The sequence below is a fragment of the Trichosurus vulpecula genome, chromosome 4 (assembly GCF_011100635.1).
Source record: "Trichosurus vulpecula isolate mTriVul1 chromosome 4, mTriVul1.pri, whole genome shotgun sequence".
Lineage (NCBI taxonomy): Eukaryota > Metazoa > Chordata > Mammalia > Diprotodontia > Phalangeridae > Trichosurus > Trichosurus vulpecula.
This window is the reverse complement of record NC_050576.1, coordinates 189,581,549-189,600,864: the sequence shown is the minus strand read 5'-3', so window position 1 is coordinate 189,600,864 and position 19,316 is coordinate 189,581,549. Positions and strand designations below refer to the sequence as shown.

The 19,316-nt window shown below is 41.3% G+C and overlaps 1 protein-coding gene across 4 annotated transcripts in view; it reads left to right on the top strand.

Moving 5' to 3' along the window:
• Positions 1 to 13,027, top strand: part of LOC118848531 (speckle type BTB/POZ protein) — a 72,604-nt gene extending 59,577 nt beyond the window's left edge. For 2 of the 4 annotated variants that reach the window (XM_036757448.1, XM_036757447.1), the window contains exons 6-10: positions 1,320 to 1,497; positions 4,345 to 4,400; positions 5,191 to 5,313; positions 8,833 to 8,975; positions 11,615 to 11,937. In XM_036757448.1, coding sequence (XP_036613343.1) covers positions 1,320 to 1,497; positions 4,345 to 4,400; positions 5,191 to 5,313; positions 8,833 to 8,975; positions 11,615 to 11,759 — 645 coding nt within the window. In that variant the 3' untranslated portion in view covers positions 11,760 to 11,937. Of the gene's footprint in view, positions 1 to 1,319; positions 1,498 to 4,344; positions 4,401 to 5,190; positions 5,314 to 8,832; positions 8,976 to 11,614 lie in introns of all 4 variants that reach the window. The other 2 variants (XM_036757450.1, XM_036757451.1) reach the window with 2 other exon arrangements.
• Positions 13,028 to 19,316: the final 6,289 nt, after the last annotated feature.

The following is a 19,316-nucleotide window of genomic DNA, read 5'->3' as shown; positions in this document are numbered from 1 at the left end:
CTTTTAGCAAGTGGTTTCATCTTGTAGTGTCTCTTTTCTCATCTCTTTAAATGGTGATGATTGCACTTATTACCTGATGGTATAGGAGGTAGAGTTGGAGGCTAGCTGTCAGTGAAGAACATAACTGCAAAGCCTTAGTGTCTATAGTCAGTCAGTCAGCAAGTTAACTGGCAGTTATGTGCCATTTATTATTATGTACCAGGCACTTGGCCAAGTGCTGGGGAGACATAGAAAGGCAGAAGGTAGTCCCTGCTCTCAAGGAGCTCTCAGTCTTGAGGGAGACAACATACAGACCATTGTGTACACACAAGCCTTAGACAAGGATAAAGTGGGAATAATCAACAGAATAAAGGCTCTAGCATTAAAGGAAAGGAAAAACTTCTTGCAGAAGATGGGACTATTTGCATTTAAGTAAGCAGTGAGGTCGTCCTATTTCTTGTCTTTTGTATGCTAAGGGATTTACTAAAATTTCTTAGACTTGCTGTGGAGAAAATACTCTTGCCTTTATTGTCTGTGTCGAGTTAGCTTAGTTGTTTAAAGCATGCTGTTTATTACAGAGGCCGTGGTCTTCATCTTGATTTTACTGTGAGCTAGTTACTTTCATATTATTCCATTCAGCCATCTTGCACAGGTATACCATTTGGTCCCATGAGGTACTAGGCAAGAGAGTGATAATGGTTCGGCATAATACATTACCTTACCTTTAATGGAAAAAAATAGCTTCAAAGCACTTGCCCCACAGATTATAAGTCTGTAACATCAGCTTCATGTATAGAAGATGGCACATTTTATTTTCCTTGTCCTATGCCCTGAATTAAATAGGATATCTTTGGGGCAATGTGCTTTTAGGTTAAGAAATTAGGCTAAATTCTGAAAAGGCATCTGATTCAAGCAGTAGTCTTTGTGGGAGCTCTTGGTACCTGATGTTTTGCTAAAGGCAGAATATGGTGGATGCTGGTTTTTTTTTCCTATCACGTCTGCCTTTTTTTCCCCTGGGATTCTTTGTAGTACTTACAAGACCAATGAGAGAAAGAATCTTGGCTAAGATTAAGTTTCTGGGCAATATGAACAGGTTAGGAAACAGAGAGAGAAGGCACTGTCCCAAGAGAGGAAAAAAGAAGAGTTAATTCATTTTTGAAATTATTGGATTCAAAAAGGTGAGATAGGGCTGATTTTAGAAGAATCCATAGTCCATATTATCATCTAATTGTGGTACAGAAGCTTGAGGGAAGTAATTGGCAAGACCTTCATATTTCCCCTTTCTCCAAAAAGAAAACTGTCTGGAAAAAGCTTTGATGTACATTTCCTACCTTTCCCAGGTGAGTGTGGTGCAGGATTCAGTCAACATTTCTGGCCAGAATACCATGAATATGGTGAAAGTCCCTGAGTGCCGGTTGGCAGATGAGTTGGGAGGACTCTGGGAAAATTCCCGCTTCACAGATTGCTGCTTGTGTGTTGCTGGCCAAGAATTCCAAGCTCACAAAGCTATCTTAGCAGGTTGGTATTGATTCCAGGGGTGAGCTTTAGTTACAAGGTAAGATCTTGAGAGTGGCCAGGTAGACTTCCAACTTTTGGAATTCACTTCAAGAAGCATTTATTTAATGTCTGCCGTGTACCAAGAACTGTGCTGAGCATGAAGGGTGATGTAGAAATGAATAAGTTATAGGCTCTTCCTTCAAGAACCTTAGTGCTGATAAGGGAGAGGGAGGGATGAGGTGGTAGGGGGAGGAAACAAGACATAGACAAATACAGCAGAGTGGGAAAATGAAGGAGATGTGCAAATACAGTACTTCAAGAATTCACAGGAAAGGAGGTCCTGTTTTTGCTGGTTAGAAGCAAAGCACAGTGATCAGAAAAGCCTTGACATGTGAGCTAAACCTTGGAAGAGCGAGTAGGTGGCAGTACAACATGCCAGGCAGAGGAGGACAGAAAACAGTGTGAGGAAAGGCCCAAAGGTGGGGAAGCATGCACTGACTTGGGCAAGGGCAAGTAGATGAATTCGTACCATTTACTTTATGACCTTACGCAAGTCCCTGGATATCTGTGCAAGCTTCATTTTTCTCATCTTAATACAACATGGTTGAACCTGGATAGTCGTTTATGAATCTCTGATCTTTTAAAAAATATATGTATTGTATTCATTTATGTATTTGTTTTTAGGAACATTTATCATCTCTCCCACCCCTCGACATATTGAACAATTTAAAAACAAAACAAACAAACCCACATAGTCCAGCAAAACAAATTCCCACACTGGTCATGTCTAAAAATATAGGTCTCATTCTGGATTTTGAAGACTATCACCTCTCTGGCAGGAGGGTGGTGGGTTGCTTGATTTATCTTTAGTCTTCTGGAATCATTTATGATTACATTAATCAGAGTTCTGAAGTCTTTCAAAGTTGTTTTTCTCTGCGATGTTATTGTCATTGTGTGAATTGTTTTCCTAGTTCTGCATACTTCACCCTGCATCAGATCAGAGAGGGCTTCCCAGTTTCCTCTAAAACTATCCATTTCATCCTTTCTTATGGCACTATAAATTCCCTTACCCTCATATACTACAGCTTGTTTAGCCATTCCCCAGTAAATGGGCACACGTGCACGTGCACACACACACGCACCCCTTAGTTTCCAATTTGTAGCTACTACCAAAGATTATTGCTCTACATATTTTTGTACATATGCTTCCTTTTCCTCTTTCTTTGATCACCTTGGATGAGTCTAGTATTAGTAACTTTTTACCCTAGTTTCAATTTGCTTTCCAGAATGGCTGGACTGATTTATTAGTCTCGGATTCCCCTCTATAAGACAGATTGTAAGCTACTGAAGGTTTTTGAGCAAGGCTGTGACCTCATCAGACTTGTGAATTGCAAAAATTAATTATGGGCAACGTTTACCAGATGGATGATTGGAGCAGGGAGGGATTGGAGTCATTCCTAGTAGGAGTTTGTTGCAGTGATCAGGCAAGAGGTAATAAGAGGTTACAGTAGGATTGGGGAGAAAGAGGATAATTGGAAAGGATGTGAGGGAGAAGGAGGAATCAAATATAACTTTAGTTTGAGGAATCTGTGGACCAAATATATTTTTACACCATGGGTCACCCCCTGCCTCTTAGGTTCCTTAACTTCCTTCAAAGATCAACCTGGGTACCGCTAGGAGAGGAAGCCTTTCCTGATTCTTCTCATTGTTAATGTCTCTTCCTTCTCAAAGTATCTTAAATTTACTTCTCTGTGTGACTGTGTTGTATTTTTTTCTACCCCATAATGGAAGTTTTTTGATGCAGAGACTGTCTTTTGTTTTGTCTTTGTTGCCTTGGCACTTGGTGCATTCCAATACTTCATACACTTAATAAATGCTTGTGGAATTGAGTTGAGTTGTTCCCATGGCTAAGCAGCTCACTCACTCTGAAGATGACCAATAATTTCTTCTATAGTGCTGACAATGCCAGAAACTCCACTTCTTTATTTGTACCTCTGCCTGAACCGGATTCCTACTTTCTGAAGTGCAAATGAAGAAAATGGTTTTTAGGCCTTTAGGAGATTACAGAAACACATGGAGTAGGAGCAGATTTAATATCAAAACATTTTAAAAGTTTTTTAGAACTATACTTCTTTACACACAATAGAATTTAATAAATATTTGATTTTGAATTTCTTTATGCTGATACCAGCTCCATTGGTTACTTGAATCTACTATAATGGGTTATTAATCTAGTGTCCATGAACTTTTTAAAATATACTTTCTGATACCTTCACTTCAATATAATTGGTTTCCTTTGTAATCTTATGTATTTTATGCACTTAACAAAGTTATTCTGAGAAACATCCATAACCTGTCAAAGGGGTCTAGGACACACAAAAAAGTTCTAGACTATAAGCTTCTTGAGTGCAGAGACCCAATATATAATATATTACAATATATAAGTTTTGTATTTTCCTAGGGCCTAGCACTATGCCCTGTACACAATAGAAGCTTAATAAGTATTTGTTTATTAAACTTTTAATTTTTGAAGTTACAGTGAGAGATTGTTAACAGAATCATGATAACATTATAGAAGATCATCTACTCCATTCCCATCATTTTATGGCAGAAACAGGTTCAGAAAGATCAAATGAGTTGCCCCAAATCACAGATTTATTGGAACCCAGGTCTTTTGCACTACACTATACCTACAACCTTTCCACAAGGCACCTTTGGTCATGTTTGGGGCTGAGACTGCTGGTAACTGAGTCCCTTTTCTTTGGCAGTAACACAGGAAGCATATTACATGTTTTATCATCACTGGATAGGACAAAGCATCTCAGTGGTTATAAGTTAACTCTGTGTTTCTATTCTACTTCACCATAGCCCGTTCTCCTGTTTTCAGTGCCATGTTTGAGCATGAGATGGAAGAGAGCAAAAAGGTATGTGCCTGATGAAATGTGAAAGCATCTCTTTAGACAGGTTTCTAAATCTCAGGTAATCTGCTATCGGTTTTCAATTATCCTTGCTAATGGAAGGGAACTGTTATGTGGATGGTATAAAATGATAGATAATCCGGGGTCTATTGATATTTGATATAGAAATGCAAAAGGTTTACCTTCCTAATTCTATTTCAGTTACCTTAACATAAAAATCCCTCCAACAGAGTTCACTTTGCATGTGTCATTTTGGTGTGTGGTGACCCAGTGTTTTCCAAGATTATGCCACTGTAGCACAAGGTCCTATGAAACTGGAAAGGCTTAGAGTATGTGCCCAGGAATAGACTCTGTGCCTGTCTTCTAAGTATCAGCCAAGCTAACTTCAGAGAGGCTCTTCTTCTGGGAAGTTGGACAGAGCCAAGTTATTTTTGGCCACAGCTACTCGGGAAATTGTGATCTGCCTTGGTGGAGAGAAGGAATTAAATCACAGATTCCTAAAGCATTGAAATGTATTAAAATTTTTAAAATATCCATACATAGTAATTGAGATCTGGCCCTTCTTAGAGGTTATCTGGGAACCACTTTACTAATTGTTTTGCTGTTCATTATGTTTCAGAGAGTATTAACAGACACACGTAGGGAAGAAGGGGCATTAGATTCAAATAGGGCACAACACATTTTTCCTAACCCATTATAAACCTTCTACTAAGTATCTTAATATTGGAACTTAAAATTAATCATAAAAGTAGCTGATGAATTGTTCTTTTGAAATCGTTCTCTGTTTGGGATGTAGAATCGGGTGGAAATCAATGATGTGGAGCCAGAAGTTTTTAAGGAAATGATGTGCTTCATTTACACTGGCAAGGCCCCCAACCTAGACAAAATGGCTGACGATCTTCTGGCAGCGGCAGACAAGGTGAGGCCAGCATCTTAGAGGCCCATGGTGTGCTCCAGTCTGGCAGGCCTCTGTTTTGCACAGTCAGGAGAGAAACATGAGTTTGATGATCCCTACTTTTCCTGCTCTCCCTCCATTCCCAAACTGAGCCATGTCATCTTAATGTAATGAACCAATCACTTCCTGTGAAATTAACTGTCTAGGAAAAACCTCAGAAGGGGATGAGAGAGATGGAGAATGATGCTTTTTCAGTTTGTTTCTTAGTTGGCGTACCAGGATTTTCTTAAGTGGTCAGTTGAAATATTTGCCACTAATCCAGGGCACCTGAGCACACCAAGGCATGCCCCTTGAACCTCCCACAGTATCACCTCGTAGTTTGTGAAAGCAGGATTCCAGGAGGAACAGCTGGTGAGGAAACAAAGATTGGCTCTTGGCTTGATATTTGGTGTTTGCCGTCTTGAAAATAATTCTTTTTATGGAGGAATTTAAGGGAAGAGTGCTGGGAGGATTCATGTAACTGCAGTGTTAGACCTTGTTGGTGGAGGAAGGCGATTTTCTGTTGAAAGCATCTTCTCTTCCTGCTCTGATGCTGCAGAACTCATCAGAGGGAAAAGATGGCTTAGCCTAAAGGCTCAGAGGCTTCCTGGAATCTGCTCATTGTCATGGTCTTCCTCCACCTCCTTTTGTACCTCCTGAGGATGGAGGAGAGCACTCTGTGACTTCTGTTTACGGGTGGAGATTTTATTTTTCTCAATCAGATATGTTTATTAACTTTGTTTAATTGAATTGGGGGCCTCCTTATGGAGGGGGAACATTGTTTGTAAAAGGTAATTCAATGCTGATATCAGAGTTGGTTTGACAAGACTGAAGATATTTTCCTCTATTTAAGTCTTTTAGAAATACACAAGCTATACATAATAGATTTGTGGCTTCATGTACAATCCTCTTCTTCTGTTCTTCCTGTGTATCTGAAAATGTTTGATGTTTGTCAAGTACAAAGCAAAAGAAAAATTTTAATTTTAATTTAAAAAAAATCTTTTGAAGGGAATAAGGCTTATGTAGTTCCTCCAATTATTCTTCCTCCTTAAGGTTAGCCCGCTTTCCAGAGAATCATAGAATCATTCAGTGTTAGAGCTGAAAGGGACTTCCCAGGCTATCTTGTCCAGCTCCTTCATTATACAGAGGGAGAAACTGAGGGCTCAGAGTGGGGCATGTGATTAAGCCAAGGTTATACAATGGCCTTTGCAGAGCCAAGACTACAAATCTCCTGATTCCCAATTCATTGCACTCTGCCAAGGAACAGTGACGATTAACAGTCAGTAACCATTTATTAGGCATTGGTTGGTTTGAAAGTCCCGAAGATATAGAACAGGCAGAGATGTAAAAGTAAAAGATAGACTGTTTGAGCTTCTATCTCCTTTTCCTTTTTTCTGCTGGGATTGTTGTCATCTAATGGATGTTTGTCCACTAGAAACTAAGACTGTCCTTTCACACTTGGGTGCTTTGCAGTCATTGGATAATTTTCCCCCAAATTTCATGAGACAAGTTGACACTAATCTCAGTTTACAGACAAAAATACTGAATTGCAAGACACTTGACTCACTTGTCCGGTATTTTGCAACATACCACTGGTACAGCCAAGATTAGAATTCTGTGCCCCTGGATTTTTCTTTGGTTACTTAGCCAGGGAACCATGTTGCCTTTGACCTATTGCAGTTCCACAAGGGAACAGCTTCTGCAGCTATTCCCAGTCGCAGGATATTGTCAGCACAACATGCTCACCGGTATTAAAAAAATCTGTCAAAGTCATTGAATCCCAGCATGCCCTTCCCTTCATGAAAGAGAAGCAGACAAAGGGTAGAAACTTCAGGCTCTACTCAGAATGTCCCAGCTTTTGGTGTCTGGCCTCAGCATATTACTTTTAAATTTCCTTGTGAACTTAAGGAAAGCAGAAAAAGAATCATTCATGGAAGGACCTAAACCATCTAGTGTTTGCCCAAGAGGCTAAACGAGCTTCTTCAGAGCTTTTCCAGTCCCCTGGGAACATGTGTAATTAGACCAAAAACAAAGCACATCACGTCTGCCAGGCCCAGGAGACACAATTTCAATCTCTTGGGTAAGTACCGCTATTAGGCAGGTTTTTCAGAAGCATAATTAAGAAAAAAAAAAAAAACTTAGGTTCCCCCCCCCCCCCGGGACCAAAATGGCTACTTTCGTCTAATTATGCAGTTGGGATCAGAGCTATTCGTAGCACAGGTCCTTATAATACATGTGTGGAAGAAGAATGGGAAGATGACTCTCATAGCTGCAAGGAGCTACCCCCTAGCCCCCACCCCCAAGCTGTCCCAGCTTTGAAATGCAGAAATCTCATCCCACTTTTTTTATCTGGTGTCATTTTTCTTTTACTAAAAGTGTTTTCCCAGTTGCACAAATGCAGAGACTGAGAGAGCACTAAAACCAATAAACCTTTCTTCTTCTCTCTCTTCTTGCTTCTGGAGATCAGAGTGCCCAGCAGATTTGCCCTCTTCATCCAGAATTCATAAAAATACAATTGGCCTCATTTTTATTGCCTAAAGGGATGTTGCCCCTTAGAATTCTGAAGCTCCAAAGACAGATTCTATAAGGAACCTCTACATGCCCCCATGGCACAATAGCCCACCAGGGAATCCTGTTGAATTACACTTATATTGTGCTGGCTTGGTTTCTTCCTCATGAAGTCCCAAAGTCAAGTCATAGTCTCATATTAGGAACAAAACAACACTGTCGCATTGAAGCCATCCAGATAAATTGTGTATTTTGTGCCCAGCTACAACCCAGCTTCCCACAACCAGGAACACTTTAGACCTTTTAACTTAGACAATAGGGAATTTAGAAACCAGGATGGGGGGGAGGTGGGAAGAGAAGTTTCTTCTGTTTTGTCCATGCACCCTGTAAATCTTAACCTTAATCCCAATAGAGTGGGACTCCATTTATCCTTTTCTAGTCAAAAGAAGGCCTCGAATGAGATCACTAATAGCAGAGGTTCTGGTAAAAAGCCACCACGGGATTCTTTTTCCCATTTGGAATAACAGGTTGGACTAATGACAATACTTAGGCAAGAAAGTGGTGGAATAAAAACATATTTCATCTCCCTCTGGTTATGTGGCAGAAGTTTTAAAGTGAAACTGCTTTTGAACTGTGTAAACAGTAACAATACAATATACTAATGGGGGTGGATGAGACTAGGATACATTTTGAGGAGAGAGACTTCTGTGAATTTCCAAATAAGAATCTTGGTATGCCTTACTTTGTGTGTATACTAAAATCTTCTTGGATGCCCTCCCTTAAAACTTAAATAATTGACCCTCAAAATGTGCCAATCTGGTATGAGTAAATGAACTCATATTTTTTGTGGTCTCTCAGTGTGTGCAACTCTATCCCTATGTCTAATGGAGTCTGAGGTCTGTCTGGAGGAGGGTGTACTGCCAAGAAAAGCAGCTTCAGGATCATTCTGCCCATAGCTATTACTGCTCTGACCATGGTGGTGTTTGTGTCTCACAGTATGCCCTGGAGCGTTTAAAGGTCATGTGTGAAGATGCGCTCTGCAGTAGCCTGTCCGTGGAGAACGCAGCAGAAATTCTCATCCTGGCTGACCTGCACAGTGCAGATCAGCTGAAAACGCAGGCAGTGGATTTCATCAACTAGTGAGTTGGCATCTTCAGGGTCTTTTTTGGGAATGGAAAGAAGGGGGATTGATGAGAGAAAACTCTTTCAGTCCTGGTGACTTCATTAACCCTTCAAGTAGCAGTGTAGGGATTTGGATTTTTAGACATTTCTTTATTTGGAAGTCTGGAAAATAGTTTTGCCTTTGTAGGTATGACCTTTCTGGTGAGTTTTTGATTAATTTTAAAAGGGAGCTATATTTATTTGTTACTTACTGACTTGAAAGTACTTTGTATCCTCAAAAAGTAGTTCTTTTGCTTCTTACTTCAGCATTGGGATCCAGTCCAGTAAAAATTAATTGTGAAGATCTTCTGAGATCAGGAATATGTATTATGAGTTAATGAGATTTATCTGCCAGTGTGTTATGAAATGGGGAAAAAGAAGGTTGGGCTAATCAGGAGATTAGGCTCTTCAGAGTGGAAACAGCTTCCATCAGATCTGTTCTCTTATCCTAAGTGAAAAAATTATCTGACCATGAAATAATCTCAGTCAGCAATGGCCATCAGGTACATGTGTTGTGCCAGAAGAATGTCACTTTTCTCTGAGTAGCAGTATTTCTTCTTGCTCCTGGGTGGGTGTATCTCAGGAGAAAACTCAGGAGACAGTTCATCCCAGAGACAGGACAGAGACAAAAAGCAGAAGGTGTAGAGCTTCAGGACTCTGGAGGATGGCAGACCTGAGACACATTGCTAGAGGAGCCCGTGAAGCCAGGGCATTTCATGGTCAGATCATTTTTTTCACTTAGGATAAAGGACAAATATGTTAGAGTTTTTTTAATAGCATTTCATATTCTAACGAAAGTGGCTTAGCTACATTAGTCAATAAACTTCATTAACTCGTAAAGCACGTTTCTGGTCTCAGGATCTTAGCAATTTTTTCTGGACCAAATATGTCAGGTTTTTTTTTTTTTTAAAGCGAACTTCTTGATCAGTCTCCTAGAGATATAGGTGATCATCAACTATTACTGGAAATCCTCAAAGAGAGAAAAATATATTTCTGTGATAATCCATGGAGATTTTTTTCAAAAGTCACTTGTTGGCAGGAATGGAGGAAGTTGGGATTTTAACTGCATAGAGGATTGTAAAGTATGTTAACCAGTAAGCATTTATTAAGTGCCAGTCCCTGTGCTAGAGAGTGGGGATAAAAAGACACAAATAAAACAATTCCTGTTCATCAAGGAACTGCTTACGTTTTTGATGCATGTACATAAAGAAGTATGTGCAAAATAGATAGATACAAAATAAATGCTAGGTAACAGAAGGTGAGAAAGGGCACTAGGAGCTGAGGGGAGTCAGTCAAAACCTTCTCCAGAAGGTGGTGCTTGAGCTGAGTACTGAAGGGAACAAGTGATTGTAAAAGGAAGAAGTGAGGAGAGTGAATTCCGGGTACAGAAAAGACATGGAGAATGGAGATGAGATATCACAAGTGAGGAAGTAGCAAGAAGGTAATTTGGTTGGACTGTAGTCCAAGGAAGTAATGTATAATGGGCAGGAAAGGAAAGGTAAGTCTGGGTTGTGAAGAGATTTAAATGCCAAACAGGATTTTATGTTTGATCCTGGAAGCAATCGAGAGCTCCTGGATATTATTGAGTAGGGAAGTGACATGGCTGGGTCTGCGCTGTAGGAAGATGACTTTGGCAATTGTATGGAGGGTGGATTGAAGTGTAAAGAGCCTTGAGGTTGGAAGAACAATTAAGACCCCATTGCAGTAGTCCGTATGACTGGTAGTGAGGGTGTTGACTAGGGTAGTAGCTATATGAGGAGAGAGAAGGGATCAGATGGGAGGGGAGGGGTGTTATGGGAGTAGAAATGGCAAGTTCTGGCAACTAAATAGACTCAGGTGGGGTGAGTAGAAGGAGGAGGGTGATCCTTTGGGCAGAAATAGGGAAGTTCAGAAGAAGAGGGGTGGGTTTTGGAGGAAGAAATAATGAGTTGTGTTTTTGGATTTGTTGAGTTTAAAATGTCTTTGGAGTATCCATTTTGAAATGTCCAGTGGGCAGTGGGTGATTTAGAACTGGAGCTCAGGAGAAGCACTGGAGTTGGACATAGAGATCTGGGAGTCATCTTAGTAAAGATGATAATTGAGCCCATGGCAACAAATGGCATCACCAAGTGAAAGAATGTAGAGAGAGAAGAGAATAGGGCCCAGGACCTAGCTTGGAGTACACCATCAGTTCAAGGGAAAATATGGGTGATGATTTTGGCAAAAGAGACCGATAAGAAATGGTCAGCTGGATAGGAAGAGACTCGAGAGCTAAGTTTCACAAAAATCTAGGCACAAGAGAGTATCCAAAGGGAGAGATAGTTAACAGTGCCACATGCTACAGCCAGGAAGCCTAAGGACTGACAAAAAGCCATCAGATTTGACTTTTGAGGTCGTTAGTAACTTTGAATAGTCTTACTCTCCTTGTCCAAAGACTTGAATATCGAGAAGTGCAACAGAATGAAGTGAGCAAAACTATGAAATGCTGGGCTGTACCTTCACATCCCCCAGACATGTGAGACTGTGAATCTTCTTGTTTTTTGACATTTTTTAGAATTAGGCTAGAGGTAGGTACGTGCTCCATGATTTCCTTGCCTTCTCTCTTCACCATTAACTGATCTGTCTGTGTTTCTTTTAGTCATGCGTCGGATGTCATGGAGACCTCTGGATGGAAGTCCATGGTGGTTTCACACCCCCACTTGGTGGCCGAGGCATACCGCTCCCTGGCTTCAGCACAGTGCCCTTTCTTGGGGCCCCCACGAAAGCGCCTGAAGCAGTCCTAAGGCCTCTGCTTGTTGCAGGACCCAATTTTTTTCCCAGAAGCAGCAGCACGTTTGCTGTCCTTGACCACTACGTAGAGACAGCTCAGTCTGTGGAGCTTTTACTCTATTATGGGGGGAAAGACTGTTTGATGACACCCTGACTTTTAAAAACAGCACCAAGTAACTTGAGGGGACATAGGGGGAGGGGAGGGCCTGGGGCTCGGGGCAGTTCATCCTAACGAAAACCCTGTTGCTGCATTGTCTGTGTGTTCCCTTCAGCTTGGACAAGTCGATCCTCCAGGGATTTGGTTTTAGGTGCTGACATCCCACGAAGATATCCAGAAGTGGTACTAGGGTATAACCCATCTCTGCATCTGACAGCACAGAACAGATCAAATCGTCAGGTGCCTGGAGTAAAAAAACAAACAAAAAAGGACGCTTAGTTTTTAAGAGTAGGGGAAAGAAAAAAGGAAGAGGAGAAAAGAATTTTTGATGGAATTTCTCAAAAGACCGTTTCTGGAGGATTCCAGTAGTATTTATGTTGAGAGAAAGAAACTTGAGTCCTTTCAGCTGAGCTAAAACTGGGACGTTTGCAAAAACGCCTTACCATGGGACAGCGAACAGAAGAGCAGTTCTCTTTTGTTATTAGCACTTATATGTTGTTTGCAAAAATGGAAAACACCCTTTATCATTCTGTGGGGAAAAAAGACCCATGAAGGTGAGAGGCGGAGAGGAGGCCCTCTGGTCTGGGAGACAGGAACTCGACGTGGTGCCCTTTGCAGAGAGTCCTTATTGGTTTTGAAGAATTGGGGGGAAAAACAATCCTTCATCCCTATCTTGTACTTTCTTGACAAGAACTGTGGTTTTCTGTTTTTAGATATTGTGGAAAATGTTTTTTGGCATTTTTCTCTCATTTTATTTCTCCCTCCTTCTTCCCAGTCCCCTTTTTTAAAAAGGGTGGGGGAAGAAACTAACACATTGTTAGTTGTTCACTAACACTGCGTGGAATAAAACACTAAAAACACTAATACGCAGTGTTGTTCACTAACACTGCGTGGAAACCACCCCCTCCCCCCCACACTAAAAACACTAATATGCTGTGTTAGTTGTTCACTAATGCTGCATGAAAAGTTCCTGGTCCTGAAATGCTCAGTTCTTTGGACCTGACTCGCCGCCTGCATAGGAGCCAGTCCTGTTCTTTTCCTTCCCTGCCTCCCATGGGGAGAACTTCCAAATGGTCATTTTTTTCTTTTTGAAAATATAAATAATTACTATTTTGTACTGTGTGGTATCCCTGGTTTTCCTTTTTTTTTCTTTTCCTCCCACTCCCTTGGCCTGCCTTCTGGGTCAGAGGCACCTGTTCAAGAGACTTTCCAGGTCTGGTTGGCTCCCTAAAACTACAGCCGGCCAATGCCGGTCTTCCAGGTGTTCTGTTGAAAATAGTGATTCTGATCTCAATGCCTGAGCAGCACAGACTCAATGTCTCTTCGTGGAAAATAGGGTCAAAGTGACCTTTTTAAGCTGCCAGCCCCCTGCCACTGCACCTTAGTGCTGCTCTTTCACCCCTCCTTAGGGTGAATATTAGGCAGTTATGCCTCAGGGTTGCCAAGATTGGAGCCTAGTTGTAGAAATGAGAGTAAGAAAGTCTGTGCCTTCTGAAAGTCCTAAGAGCTGTGTCCACTCTCCGCACCAAATTACAGACCTCACCTAGTAACGAAATAGAAGGAACAATCGAGAGATTGTAATCACAGAATCACTAAGCCAATGGACTTGGTACAGTGACTGAATTGAGGGTGGCTTGGTACCTTTTCCGTTGTTGAACTAGCACCCCTGTCATTGTGCCACTAGGGGACATGCTTCGGTGCCAGGGCACTTCTGGGCACCTTTGATGCCCCATTTACAGCAGTACCCAGATGGACTTAAGCAAAGAAATACATTTGCTATCATCTGGCTTGTGCAGCTGGGGTCGAAGCTTAACCTCATTCATTTAATTCAGTTTAGCGTAGACTCTAACCTAAAAGTTAGAGTGGGCATTTTAATCTGTAACAACATAGAGGAGGAAAGTCCTGAGTAGACATTCTATTATCAGTAGAACCCAGGGCAAGAAGTGGAATCTGCTAATCTCCTACCACACACTATCAGAACTGAAGTCTGATCTCATTCTGTTAACAGTACCTTGATAAAGGAATAGCCAGTAAGTTCTCTGACTTGTAATTTCATGTCTCCCCAACCTTTGAAGTTGATACACAGGACAAGCCAGCGAGGTAGCTGGCATTTATCCATGCTATCTCTTACGCAGCTAATAGTAACGCATTTGTATTGTGTGTTAAGGTTTTCGAAGTCCCTTCATGTGCATTTTCTCATTCAATCCTCCCAAAGGGTCAGGAGAGTAGGGATTGTTATCCCAGGTTTCACAGATAAGGAATGGGAATGATTTTCCCAAGGTCCCACATCTAGTAAGTGGCAAAGACAGGGATAGACTTTTCCAGTGCTCCAAGACTCAATAATTAACCCAAGAAAACTTCATTCTTGGTGGGAAACCCGAGATAGGGGAGCTTTTTCCGTGGGGTGGGGACAGGGGGGTTAGGCAAGAATGGTTCTGTTTTGTGATACCTTAGTTGGTTCCTGGTGAACAAACCATATTTAGAATTTGATTTCTTCTTTCTTCCCTGGAAAAAACTGGAGGTTTGGGCAACTAAACAGGAATTTGTGTAACTTCTGGAAGGCTGCAATCCTGGGCCTCTCTAAAGGATATGTTTCTTCTTCTGGAATTATCCAAGGTTTGTGAAAATTCCAGTTTGAGCTTTACACAGGAATCAAGATAATCCAAGCATCCCAGGTGAAACTGCTTTATAGGTTTCCTATTACTGTTACTGTTATTATTATTAGGTGGTGTTTGTTTTTTTTTTTTTCTAAATGATACAGTTGGAACCATCTGGTTATGACAACATCAGAGCCACAGCATAATGTTCATAAACCTCCTACTGTCACCAGCCCCTCCCCCAACTCCCTCACATCTGAAATTTAATTCGAGTTAACTCCGCAATCTGTGGCATGTGCTGTCACTGCAGAGATGTCCGTGCCAGTAGAACAGTTGGAGATTTCAATTCCACAAGGATATAGCTTATTTATCAAAACAATATTTCAGGCAAGTGGTTTCATAGAACCTTAGGAGCTGTGGTTTTGGGTCCAAATGGAGCATTTGAAATCAGTATCAGTCCTCCCCTCTGCCCCTTTTGTACCCGCCACCTCATATCAGGCCGTTAGAATTTTTTTCCATTCTTTCTAAGGAGATCAAACCTCTATTCCCCATTTTTTTCTTCAGGGCCTCCAATTCTTTTTTTGGGTTTCAGTGATGAGTAAGAAATCCCTGTTTCCTTATTGTTAATAAAGTTACTGGCTTTTTAAACGAGAGGTGGAGAATCCACTTGGTGTTTTCAAGGACTCTGCTGTCCTTAAGTGCAACTATGAACCAAATCATGGGTGCTTAGAACCACTGGCTTGCTGCTGCTGCCGCTTGCGCTCTTCTGAGTGTTCTTTCGTTATCTAGACAGATCCTGGGGTAGAGGTTCTCTCCTTCTTGTGTGAGCCTCAGCAGATGAAAAGAAACAGCTTGTCTGTTTACGAGGATAACAACAAACAGAGGGGGAGTTCGACCCGCACTTTGAAATGGTCTGTTGCTTTGTTTTGGCTCTTAAACTGCTGTTAAAAGAACAACAGCTAAAACCCCATAACATGTCTGCCATGGCTCCTTTGGTTCAAACTTAAGAGTTGAGTACAAATTCTCAGCCAGGGCCCTACCATGGTTTCCACAAGTAATTATCTTCTTTAATTATCGTTGGTCCCTCTGCACTTTGATTTCCTTTACCTTGCGATTTTTGTTGAACTCTGCCATAGAATTATTGAGACTAGATTATCCAGTGGACCATTAGAAATTAACCATTGGTCAGGTGAATCCTGTAGGACAGTGTCTGCATTTGCAGCGTTTCCTTTTCCCAACTTTTGATTTCAAGGGGGACAGACCAAATAGGGTGTTTTGGATAGTATTTCAGATAATGAGCCAAAGGAGACAGAAGGGTTGAGTTCAAGGTGTGAGTGAGCAAATGAAATGGAGACTTGAACAGTATTGACTCAAATTTTTGAGTGAGTAAGCCAGAAGAACCACATCCTAGTAGGATGATCACCATTTCCCCTTCCCAATTTGTATGGCTGATTTGGGAATGGCATCTGGATTTTTGTTTGGTTCTGATTTCCACAGTGCCAGGAAAAAAATAGTTTTGGGCTGGAGGGAATTCAGAATAAGCAACAGAAATGATTAAGGGTTTGGGAAGGATCAACTCTGGGGGAAAACATGAAAATGAAATCTGTATAACTTGGCTAAAGGATGTAGCAACGGTACCTTCGATTTCCACATCTCCTAAGAGCTCAGAGCACTTTTTTTTTGGGCATTTTTTATTTAATTCTGGGTACATCCTGAAGAGACAGTCTTCCCTGGTGTATATATTGGGAAGTTGTAACTTCAACATCGGCTTTGGCGTCGATGGTTTTGAGAGCTGAGGTCTAGCAGAAAGCGAAGGGACTGTTCTGGCACCTGGGAACAGTGGACCAAAATGAGAATAGGAATCCAGAGTTCACCTAAGTCAATACAGAAACTATTTACTCAGATGAAATAGAAGTTCCAACATTCAAGACACTTAGAAAAATGTGACGTGACTTAGGTAAAAGGAAAGAGATGCCCAGATGGGTCTGTTCCTTCGTATGAAAAAGATTATCAAAGTTGAAAGGGACCTTGATATTCATCTAGGCCATCCCTCTCATGTCACAGATACAGAAATGAGCCCACAGTGGAGAAGTGTTCAGTGTTAAATGGCTGGTTTGGAGGTAATCTTGGATTGGAACCCAGGTCTTCTGTGTCCCGGCCCAGTGTTGTTTCCGCTGCAGTGTCTTGCTTTGTCCTCATATCTCTGGGACCTCTGTAAGATTTCACCTGACTGGCCAAGTACAACCACCTAAGGGAAGAAGGGGCCACAAAATGATTGTTTATCCTAGTGATGGGATTCTCTTCAAACCATATTGCTGTGTCTTCCATTATCTCTTGAAAGCCTTAGGGTCAACTGGCCAAGTACAACCACCTAGGGACAAGAGGGACTCTCAGGGTCTTTGCTTATTGTATATCCTAGGGGTAGGAGTCTTCCCAGTTTTCCTAGGGTAGTGGTTCTGATGTTGTTTGTGGCCTATTAGCGGTCCACGAGGGTCCTCCAAGTGGTGTCTTGGAATGATGTTTTATGCAGTTAACAATTACAGCATCAACAGTGACTGTGCTTATATTTTTGGCATGGTAATGCTACTGCACCAAATACTACAGGTGGTTTCAATAAAATATGTACGATACTTTAATAGTTACTTCAATAGCATTTGTACTATAAATTGTGATGTTAGAATACTATAGCACACAAGGAGGAAAGTGACCACCATTAGCTTTTATTCATTTCTGAAAAGTAGCACATAGTAGACTACTTCAATTTACCTGTCTTCCAGGTGAATTGAATGTACAGGTATTCTGATAAGCTTAGCCTCGAACTTATTGTGAAAGGCTTAAATTGGCTGCAGATGCCTAGATTCGGAACTTGCCTCCATTGACTTTGCCTTCTAAACATTTTATTTTTCAAAAACACCTTAAATTCAGTTAATGTTGTCAGATGTGATCATGCCATTTTAACTTTCTACTTTTGTTTCCCATACTGCAATATGGTCATAACACATGTCACTAACAGCAACTAATAGGCTTGTTATACCAGAGTATAAATTTGTTGTGTTTGTAACATTCAGGCTGTGCCTTCATTTTCTTTAGGCATTTAAAAAAAAACCCGAAACCAGACATTACCATGCTGATGCCGTTCTTCCCATTCACTTGGTAATGCCTTCAATTCCTCACCATGATTTCCTCAATCATTTGCCATCTGGTTTTCATCTTCGCTATTGTATTTACTGTTACAGACCAGCTAATCATGAAATCCCATGGCCTTTTTTCCATTCTTATCCTCCTTGATCTCTCAGCAATATTTTGCAATTGTTCACTAGCCCCTTTTGCATTCCCTTTCATATGTAAGCTTTTGAGACTCCATGCTCTTCTAGTTCTCCCCTCTTTTTAACCTCTTTCTATCTGTTATTAACTGCTCATTCCCTCTCCCTTAAAGTGGACATTCCCAAAAGTTCTGCCCTTGCCCTACTGCATGGTACCCTCTTTTGATTTCTACCATCACCCTATAACATAAGGACTCTCCAGTCTATAGCTCCAGTCCTGGCTTCTCTGAGCTCAGACTTACATGTCAGACTGTTTAGAGAATGGATGGTTCTGTACCTGGATGTACTGCTAAGCCAAGCTTATTATCTTTCTGGAAAAACCTGCTCCTCCTCCGGACTTACTTCGGTCTGTGGTACTACTATTCACCCAATTTCCTGTGTTCAAAAACCTTGGTTTCAGTCAGTAAATATTGATTAAGCAACTATGTGCCAGGCACTGTGTTAAATGCTGGGGATACAAAAAGAGGCCAAAAAAACCCAATCTCTGCCCTTGAGCTCACATTCTAATGAGGGAGACAAGAAAACAACTAGGCACAAACAAGCTCTATACTGGAAAAGTAGGACATAATTAACAGAGAGAAGGCACTAGGATTAAAAGGGATTGGGAAAGGCCTCCTGTGGAAGATGGGATTTTAGTTGGGACTTGAAAGAAGTCAGGGAAGCCAGTAGGAAGAGATGAGGAGGGAGAACATTGCAGACGGGGAGACAGTTGAGACAGAATGCCTAGAGCCAAGCTGGAGTGGCTCACTTGTGGAACAGCAAGGAGGCCAGTCACTCCCACCTTTTATATGCAGTTCCACCCCTGTGGCAACCCTAGTAGTCATCCCTTGCTCCCAATTACCAGTGATGCAATCATATATATTATCATTAAAACCTTCCTGGATCAATAGCCTCCTAAAAGTGTTTGACACAATAGCTCCCATTCATATGGTGTTTACTGTGTGTTGGGCTGTGGACTAAGGGCTTTACACTTACTGATTTGATACAGCAACCCTAGGAATGAGCTGCAGTTATCCCATTTTACAGATGAGGAAACAGGCAAAAAGATGTGACTTGCCCAGTCAGTGTTGGAGGCCAGATTTGAATTCCGGTTTTCCTGACTCCAGACCAAGTGCTCTATCCACTCCACCACCTAGCTGCCTAAGGATCTAGATTCATTCATCTCAAAAGAATTCTAAAAGGAAGTTGGCTTAAATTGCTACTGTAGACAAAAGTTGCTTTTTTAAAAAATTCCTGATTAGGAGGCTTGGAAGCAAACACCCAAAGGATGCTGTGGAACCTCCTTTCCTAAGGATTCCTAGGGAAGAAAGTATATAAATTCTTTCCATGTGTACACCCTCTAGAGTTTGCAAATAGTTTTGCAGAAAATATCTCTTTTGACCTTCACAGTAACCCTGAGAATCAGACAACAGGTGTGTAGTATCCTTGTTTTATAAAATAATAAACTAAAGCTTCTCAGGGTTCTGTGACAGCTGGTAAATGTCAGAAGAAAAC